This window comes from Mustela erminea, chromosome 19 (genome assembly GCF_009829155.1).
Source record: "Mustela erminea isolate mMusErm1 chromosome 19, mMusErm1.Pri, whole genome shotgun sequence".
NCBI classification, from domain to species: domain Eukaryota; kingdom Metazoa; phylum Chordata; class Mammalia; order Carnivora; family Mustelidae; genus Mustela; species Mustela erminea.
The window spans coordinates 9,541,061-9,550,260 of record NC_045632.1 but is presented as its reverse complement, the minus strand read 5'-3'; the positions used below and the strand labels follow the sequence as shown (position 1 = coordinate 9,550,260).

At 44.5% G+C, this 9,200-nt stretch overlaps 1 protein-coding gene across 1 annotated transcript; it reads right to left on the bottom strand.

The window, feature by feature from the left end:
* Positions 1–6,069: 6,069 nt before the first annotated feature.
* Positions 6,070–7,244, bottom strand: LOC116580070 (mitochondrial fission regulator 2-like). The gene is given in 3 exon segments (XM_032326100.1): positions 6,070–6,722; positions 6,725–6,890; positions 7,134–7,244. Coding segments are annotated over 3 exon segments (852 nt in total). The 3' UTR covers positions 6,070–6,147.
* Positions 7,245–9,200: the final 1,956 nt, after the last annotated feature.

Sequence of the window (9,200 nt, the reverse complement as noted above, 5' to 3'; positions counted from 1 at the left end):
GGAACCACAACTGTTCTCTTTTGCCTGTGGAGAGAGTGTCTTCAGAAAATGCTTCATTGAGATTAGACAGATGGAAAGCTGGTAGATACTAAGACATTAAGCATGGGGACGTGGGATGTGAATCGGAGTAAAATTTGAGGACGGCACCATCCTTAGGGAAAAAGACAATACCTATTAAAAGGAAATGTGAGGAACTCTTTCCTGTGTGGGGAGGGACCTGGAGGTGGCTCCTTTTAGTCACTGCAAAGGCACATGAATACATGTAATGGAGACAAGAAATGGCAAGTGTGGGTTTCTCAGGAGTAGGGAGGTCCTGGTTTATCTTGACGATTTGATCGATCTCCTGTGTCTACCTGGGAATAATGCTGTTGGATGTCAGTGATTACTGTTTCCTGCCTAGATCCGTGACAAGGGATGGAGGAGGGGTTGGATGATACAATCATGTGGGCAACTTTAAGGCGTCACACGGTAGAATAGATGTTTGAGATGAAGAAGCCTTCTGGGCAGTGGATTAGGTCGGATCAGCAAGGCATGTGCTGTGGTTGCTCCCTCATTTCCCAGGTAGGTAACCCCAGTCAAGGTCAGATCCAGTGTGGTTGGGTGATCCTTCAAGGAAGCTGCTGTGCGGGACCTACCTCCCTTTCCTCAGTGCCATAATGTGTGTAGTTCTAGGGGCCCGTGGGTGGCTCTGTCATTAAGTGTCTGCCTTAGGCTCAGGTCATTAGCATTGCATCGGGCCCTCTGCTCTGCTGGAAGCCTGCTTCTCCCTATCCCCCTCCCCCCAGCTTGTGTTCCCCCTCTCACTGTGTCTGTCTCTGTCAGGTAAATAATTTAAAATAATATTTTAAACAGTATAAAGAAACTGGTGGAAACATTTATACTCTTACTGTCTGCAAGAGCCCACCCCCTCCAGTGCTAAGCATACAACCACCTCCTTCAAACATGAAAAGTGTAGCTTTTAGGGGGTCTGGGGGATCAGTCAGTTAAGGGTCTCACTTTGGTTCAGGTCATGATGTCAAGTTCCCAGCACAGCCCTGCAGTGGGCTCCCTACCCAGTGGTGACTTAGTTTCTCTCTCTTCCTCTGCCCATCACTATGCTCCACCATGAGTGCCTCTCTCTCTCAAATCAAATATTTAAAAAAGGAAAAAAAAAAGTGTAGCTCTTTCTGAGCAGAAGTCCCAACTATGTGCTACATCAATAATACTATATTGCACCATAAATCATCATAGAAGTTCTTCCTGATCACTGTGTTGAAGGATCCGGCAATTTTGTTATCCAGAAACCCAAGCTGGCTGCCATTCCCTTGAAAAGCCAATGCATAGGGCATGAGTTTTGATGGGAATGGAATATCTGCATTATTAAGGAGATGAGCCATCTCCTTAGAAGAAAGACTGAGTCTTAGAAGAAAGACTCATGTTCAAAAATCAACTCCAAGGATTTTTCCAGGCCTTCAGAGTTTTAAAGGAGCTTGAGGATAGTGAATCAATAGGAGGGAAGCAGGGCAGTCTGATACAGTTCATGATCGCCTGTGGACTTACTGTGCCTCCTACGGACACTACAGAGGTGCTTGGAGCTTGCGTATGGGTCCCCAGGGGTGTTTGTGCCAGAAGGTGGGATTACCAGTCCTTGGAAACAATGTGTGATGTTTAGATGTACAAAGAAGGGTTTAGTCCATCATTCGTGGAAAGGTGCACGCAGAAATTTAAGAACTATTAAGTTGGCCCAAGAGGCCAAGGCAAGGTTTCAATTTAAGTTAGAAAACTGTATTCTACGGGTGCCTGGGTGGCTCTTCCTTTGGCCCAGGTCGTGATCCCAGGGTCCTGGGATCCAGCCCTGCATCAGGCTCCCACTTGTGCCTCTCTGCCTACCTGTGATTTCTGTCTGTCAAATAAATAAAATCTTTAAAAAAATGAGTGATATCCTCCCTACTTTATCTATTGTCCTCTTTTCTCCTCTTTGTGCTGACTGTGATATTATTATGGATGTATTACACATTTTGTAGAGGTATTGTTGACATTTTAGGTCATGTACTCCATGATACTGCTACTGAGCATTCACTTTGTGTAGCCAGTAGTATGGTAGGGCCCATGGACAGACAGCTGTCCTTCCACTAGCATGTTTCCCAGACAACACTCTGCAGAATCACAAGGTAATATAACTTCTGATACAACAACCCCAAGCCACCCTTGTGAGGAACCCTCTCTCCTTTTTTCCCAATGCTTTCCCTTCCTGTGTCCCTTAGAGAAGACTCCCACACAGCTGACCTGGACATGTTTTAGCTTCAGTGGCCTAATCTGAAGTTAAGCCTTGGACTCTAAAGCACTGAATCATGGGCTCTAAAAAACTGTGTTCCCCGCTTCCTATGTGGGGGTGTTCCTTTGATGTGTCTGTGAAGTTCATATGCTCATATGACAGTCCTGGCTGTGGATTTAGAAAAATAATTTCTGCTTGCTTTATTTCCTAGTTACCTCCTGATTTGCATTTGTATTTTTCTTCACTTTACTTTCCAGCTGCATTGGCGTCAGAGCCATTCTTTTTTTCCCGAGTTGTGGTGAAAGTGTCCTCCAAAGAGTTAATTGAGATTAGAGAGATGGATGGCCACTGGATATTAATTCAGATATTTAGCCCTAGGAGATGGGATGTGAATCTATGTAAAATTTGGTGAGAGAGAGGTAAGACCTATTAAACATGAAGAACTCCTTCCCGTGTGAGGAGGGAACTGGAGTCGGCTCCCTTTAGTCACTGCAAAGGCAAAGGCAGCTGTTGCTTTTCTCATCTTATGAGTACATGTTATAGAAAAAGGAATTGCCAAATACATTTCTGAGGAGTAGGGAAGTCCTACTTCATTCTCATGATTTAATTATATTCCTGTGTGTAACTGAGGACCAGGTGGCCTTAGATGACAATGATGACTGTGATCACCCAGGCCTGCATCAGTGGCAATGAATGGAAAGGGAGGCATATTGGATGGTGCAGTCAATTGGGCATAGCTTTACAATGTCAGATGGTAGAGTAGCTGTTGGAGGTGGGGTTTACTTCTGGACAGTGGGATAGGCAGGATCAGCATGTCCTGTGGATGAACCCAAGGACTACTCTCTCAGGGATAAAACCCCAGCCAAGATTTGAAACATTGTACATCAGTGACCTTTCAGGGAAGCAGCTGCACTGCACTGCTGTGTGGGGCCTTCCTCCCTAGTCAGTACCTTGGTGAGTATGGGCTCAGGTTCTGGCTCTGTCCATAGTGGTTCTTTGCTAGAGAAGTAGTTCAGCGGTGAGACACAATGAGCATTTCTGCTTCAAACAGTCCAACCCATTTGGACTACTGAATGAATAAATAACGTTTGGTATGTATGTACAATGGGATATTAGCATGGGAATGAATGAAATCTTGCCACTTGCAACAACATGAATGGAACTAGAGCGTATATTGCTATGTGAAATAAGCCAGAGAAAGACAAATGCTGTATGACATCACTCATAGGTAGATTTCAACCAAAAAAAAACTGTTCAGTGAGAAAGAAAAAAAGAAAAGGAGAGGCAGTAAAAGAAACAGACTCTTGTAGAGAGCAAGCTGATGGAAGCCAGAGTCTGGGTGGGTATGCAGATGTATTAAATTATGTACAGACATTAAGGAGTACAACTGTGATGAGCATGAGTTTTGTATGGAATTGCACAGCTGCTATTGTACTGCTGGAATATTTTCTTAGTTTCTTGTGTAGTATATAGTCATTCCACAATTAAATACATCATCCAGAGCTCATCAGGACAGGTGCACTCCTTAACCCCTTCCCTGCACCCACCTTCCCTCTGCCCACTCTCAAATAAATAAAATCTTCAAAATAAATAAAAAGGAAAGTGTAGCTCATTCTCAGCATGAGTCCATGTGCTACTTCAATAAGCTTACTAAGTTGCACCATAAAACATGACAAGAATTCTTTCTTACCATTGTGAAGGATCCTACAATTTTTTTTTTAAAGCTATTTGATTGCTATTCCTTCGAAAAGCTAGTGCACAAGGCATGAGATGTGTGTTGTTTTTTGTTTGTTTGTTTGTTTTTTAAGAATTTTTTTTTTTTTTTATTTAACAGAGATCACAAGTAGGTGGAGAGGCAGGCGGGGTGGGGAAGGGGACAGGCTCCCTGCTGAGCAGAGAGCCCAATGCGGGGCTCCTTCTCAGGACCCTGAGATCATGACCCTAGTTGAAGGCAGAGGCTTAACCCACTGAACCACCCAGGAGCCCCAAGGCATGAATTTTGATTGAAAAGGAACATTAGGGGTGCCTGGGTGGTCCAGTCACTGAGTGTCTGCCTTTGGCTCAGGTCATAATCCCAGGGTCCTGGGGATGAGCCCTACATGGGCTCCCTGCTAGGCAGGAAGTCTGCTTCTCCCTCTCCTACTCCCCCTGCTTGTGTTCCCTCTCTCTCTGTCAAATAAATAAATAAAATCATAAAAGAAAGGAAAAAAGAAAAGAAAAAAAATATTTGCTTCATTGGGAGGCCAGCCAGTTGGAAAAAGACAGACACATGTCCAAAAAGCAACTCCAAGGACTCCTACAGGCCTGCAGATTTTAATGGGAAGTTGAGTACAGTGAATAAGTAGGAGGGGAGCAGTGTCGGGGGCAGCTACGTACATAATACGCAACATGGCACTTGAGCCTGCGGCTAAACAGAGGACCTGCGTACCACCTGAAAGATGATTGGCTATGCCCAGAACAGGTAGCCCGAGGACACTGTGTGCTTTTTATCATGCTATCAGGCTTCCTTTCACATGTACAGTCTGCTGATGGGAGGAGAGGGGATACAAATAGGGGTAAACATCCGGGTAAGGAGAGAACAATAAAGATTCCCAAGCTTGTCACTCCGTGTCTCCCGGTTGTTCTTGCTGGCAAGAGCGACAGAGCAGGGTGGTCTGTAACACTTCTGGATAGGCTGCAGACTCATTGGTGCCTCCTACTGACATTATGGATGTGCCTGGAGGTTGCGTGTGGGTGGCCTGGGGGAGGTTTCCAGTCTTTCTAGGAAACAATGCATCATCTATAGGTTTACAAAAGAGTCTAGTTCATCAGTCAGACAGGATAAAGGTGCACGCTGAAACTTAAGTCTACTCAGTTGGCCAGAGGGGTCAATGCTCGGCTTCTCTATAAGTTAAAGAAATGTCCAATAGGTTTATTCCGTGGCTACAAATGGAAATTATTTCCTTCTATTGTGAGTAGGAAATTATTGCCTTCTGTTGATGAGCAGAAGGCAAACTGGGAGCAAAGCACATGCTGACCCCCCTCCCCCGTAACTCCTCTAAACCCCCAGTCCCAGGTGGGATAGTGATATTCCTCAGCCACTCATGACTGCCCTAAAGCTGAGGGAAGGAAAAACAAATGGCTAACTTAACACATATTATAGTCCACCAGACCCCCGAGTTTCCTTCAGATCACAAATATTTTAGTGATTTACAAGAAAAAGCATTCTTATCCATAACTTTCAGAGGGAAACTCCCAACTCTTTTAATGTTAATGCTTTAGTAGATGGAAAGACAATCTTAACTTGACAATGGCAGAGCCCAGAGTATTTTGTAGGTCCTCTTTAGCATGTGAAAGTTCTTTTGAAAACCTACCTCCCTTTCCCTTATCTCAACTCCAAGTGCTCGGGCTCCTTTTGCCTTTGGGTCTTGCCCTGCGCCCCCCCCCCCCCCCCCCCCCGGTTTGATAAGACCACCACTTTTCACAAAAACCTTTCAAGAATTCTTGCCCATAGGCTCCGGACTCCCTCCCCCACCACCACTTCTCACCTACATTCTAAAACTCCATCAAAACCAGTCCCAGATTGAATTAAAGCCCAACCGATGACCATTTTCTAGGAAAGTTGACTGTAAAGACTACATGTGTTTGAATGTCTCTTAGATCATGGTGGATTTCTTTTTTTTTTTTTTTCAAATCAAGTGTTTTATTTTATTTTATTTTTTTATTTTTTTTTCAAGTGTTTTATTTTAAAAAAACTTCATAGTAAGCCAAAAAGCTAAAAGGAATGTGTGAAAGGGAACAGAAACCACAGAAACAGACACGGTACCAGCCAACAACCAATGACCCATTCTGTGCAAGTACTTCAAAAGAACCTGAAGGCGAAGATGTATCATGAATGACATACTTAAGAAAAATTAAAACACTAGCTTTACGTTATTATAGCTCACTCTTGAAGTTTCTGGACTAGAAAACGGAGAAGATTCCCAAGACCTATTTTCTTTCTCAAAGGAATCATCTTCTTGGAATGCAAACTTCTGCTTAAGTGCATGGGATGTTAAAGATACTGGATCCCAATGTGAATCTTGTCTTTTCCTCTTCTGAATGGGTCTACCTCCAGGTGACCGTTCAATAGCACGGAGTTTAACCTTATTTATGTCCTTTAGTACATCCAACATGTTTGGAACATCTTTATTTTCCTGGTTTTTTGAATGACTGTAATTGGTCTTACTGTTAGCCAGGTGCTGTTTTTTCATTTCATTTGCGGAATTATCTGAGACACACATATTATTAGATCCTGACTGTGTGAGAGGAGAACAGGTCGGCTGTGGAGAAAAAAGCTGAGGGGGCAGTGGAGGAGGAAGAGGAAGAGAAGGAGGAGGAAAAAGCATTGGACTTGAAAATGGATCTGGCTGGGCACTCAGTTCAGTAGTCCCTGGTGATGGTCTTTGTCCCAAACCACGAGGCTTATCATTCAAGTCAAAGAAGCCCAATGCCTACTGGCTTTCAGTTCCCGCCTTCCCACGATGGCAGCGATCTGGGTGCGAAGAAAAGTCAGCTCCTCTTCAAGGGAAGTTATCTTTTTAAATGCAGCTTCACCTACAGTCCCGTCACTTTTCGTTTGTTTACTCTGTCTCAAAATTAGGCCTGGGACAAGGTTCTAGAGGAAGAATTTTCCCAATAATACGAACAATATTCCGAGCTGATCCATAGTCCTTATTTTCTCTAATCTGCAAAACCTGGTCTAGGGGAACACCAAAATATTCCAGCATTTCTCTTAAGATATTCAATATGAGTGACATTGAGGAGACAAATACATAAGCGAATTCAAGGAAACATTATCGTTTCTTGATACCCTCCTCCCAAGTCGAACCTCCGAGCAACCACCGGAACATCAAGCTGCCTCGAATCCGCAGTCTGCGAAGCTCGTGGTGCACCCGTCCTGGTACAGGAGAGCTCGGACGACGACCCAAGTCGGCCCGCGCGGCACAGTTTGCAGGCCACAGACAGTCATGGTGGATTTCTGTCTTTACTGTTTTCTGTTTATGTCCTCTACTAACTACTTAAATTACAAAATTGGGTAATTTCCCATTGTAAAAAATTTCTAGTGTTTTCCATGGATTAAAAATCACAGGGCGGGCGCCTGGGTGGCTCAGAGGGTTAAGCCTCTGCCTTCGGCTCGGGTCATGATCTCAGGGTCCTGGAATCGAGTCCCGCATCGGGCTCTCTGCTCCTCTCTCTGTTTCCTCCTCTCTCTCTCTCTGCCTGCCTCTCTACCTGCTTGTGGTCTCTGTAAAATAAATAAATAAAATCTTAAAAAAAAAATCACAGGGCAATAATGCAGCCTTTGGGGCATGAGCAGCAAGGCATGGTATTTCCATCCTTTCAGCAGGTGTCCACTCACCAGGCACCCATCTGTAGCCTAGGATGTGATGGCGTAGTTCAGGGACCCCTGTATCCTTCCTACCTAGACTTTTATGGCTGGAATGACTCTGTGGTAAGACAGAATGGTAATCAATTGTGATTTTTGAGGGACACCTTGCATTGCTTTTGACACATGGACACTCTGACATATCCTGCGTGGGACACTACCTGGGAGTCAGGGGATTTTGTTAAGGGGCCTTCTCTACTTTTCTAAGAGCATGGTGTTAGTCCCTAAGGACTCTCCTATGGGATACTTTTAAGCCACTGGAAACCATGTGGGTTGCAAAACTTAAGAAAGGTATGCATGGCCTTAGTAAGATCTATCAGTTAGATCTCTTTGCAGGAAACTGGGAAAATAGATGTAAGTACCCTGGCCCATCCCAGGCTTTCAGGGCTCTAAATCAGGACATGAACCTAAAGGCCTCTTTCAGAACATGTTTAGTCATAAGGAGACCAGTAAACTATCCCCTGACCTGCTAGATGGTAATTATTTCAGTAGGCCTCCTCCAAATAAACCCAGGTTATGGGCGGAAAGTGGCCATCATGGATGAAGAGGACTCTGACTCTCTCTCTCACTGTTCCTCCTCCTAATAGATGTGGGGGCTTCTCCCTCACTCATGGCCCATTTTAATGGCTCTGACTGGAGCCAGCTGTGGTAGGTCTCCCTCAGGATGGGACATCTTAATGGCATTCCCAAGCAGCTGCTGAAATGCCCTTTATTTTGGGGAGATTCCCTGTCATCTCTGGCCTGTCATGGACTGCCTAATTCCCCTTGTTGGTGGAAAATGCACGGCGCTTGATCCTCCGGCCAAGTGGATGATGTTGAGAACTGGAAACCCTCTGTCTGCTTTCTGAGAGCACTTCCCCTCCTCTTCCTCCCATTTCTGCACCATCTTGGGTGGAACCTGAATTATTGGCTCCTCTACTGGCCTCCCTGCCTCCAGCACCATTGGCTCCTCCTCCTCCTCCTCCTCCTCCTTCTCCTCCTTGTGAGGAGCAAAGAAGACCACCCCGTGGACTTGCCACTGCCCAGTACAGATTTACCCACCAGTGTTCCTGGTAAAAATCGGCAATGGGGAGGTACTTTGTTGGTTTAATTAAGATAGACATGTCTCTAAGGTTATTGGCATTAAATGTGAAACTTTTATCCTATTGGGTTTTGCTGAAGGTCAAATAAACTCATGCTATACATATTCTGTTGCAGTTTGGTGGCAAAAGGATGCCTTGAAATGATGGTTAACCTTGTCTGTCGCAAAGTTTTCATGGGTCGTTGTTAAGAAAGCTTTCAAAGTATTCAGTAACTTGAAACTTTAAAGTTTTGCTTGGATGATAAATGGGATTGAATTCATTGGATATCTAGTTTATTTCAAAGGAGAGAAAAATACTAAAGCATTGATTACTGAATGTAGGTCTGTGCTTTTGACTTTTTTTTTTCTTTTAAAGACTTACTTATACACACAGACACAGCAAGAGAGGGAACACAAGTGGGGTGGGGGTTGGAAGAGTTGGAGAGGGAGCGGCAGACATCCCAGCAAGCAGAGAGCCC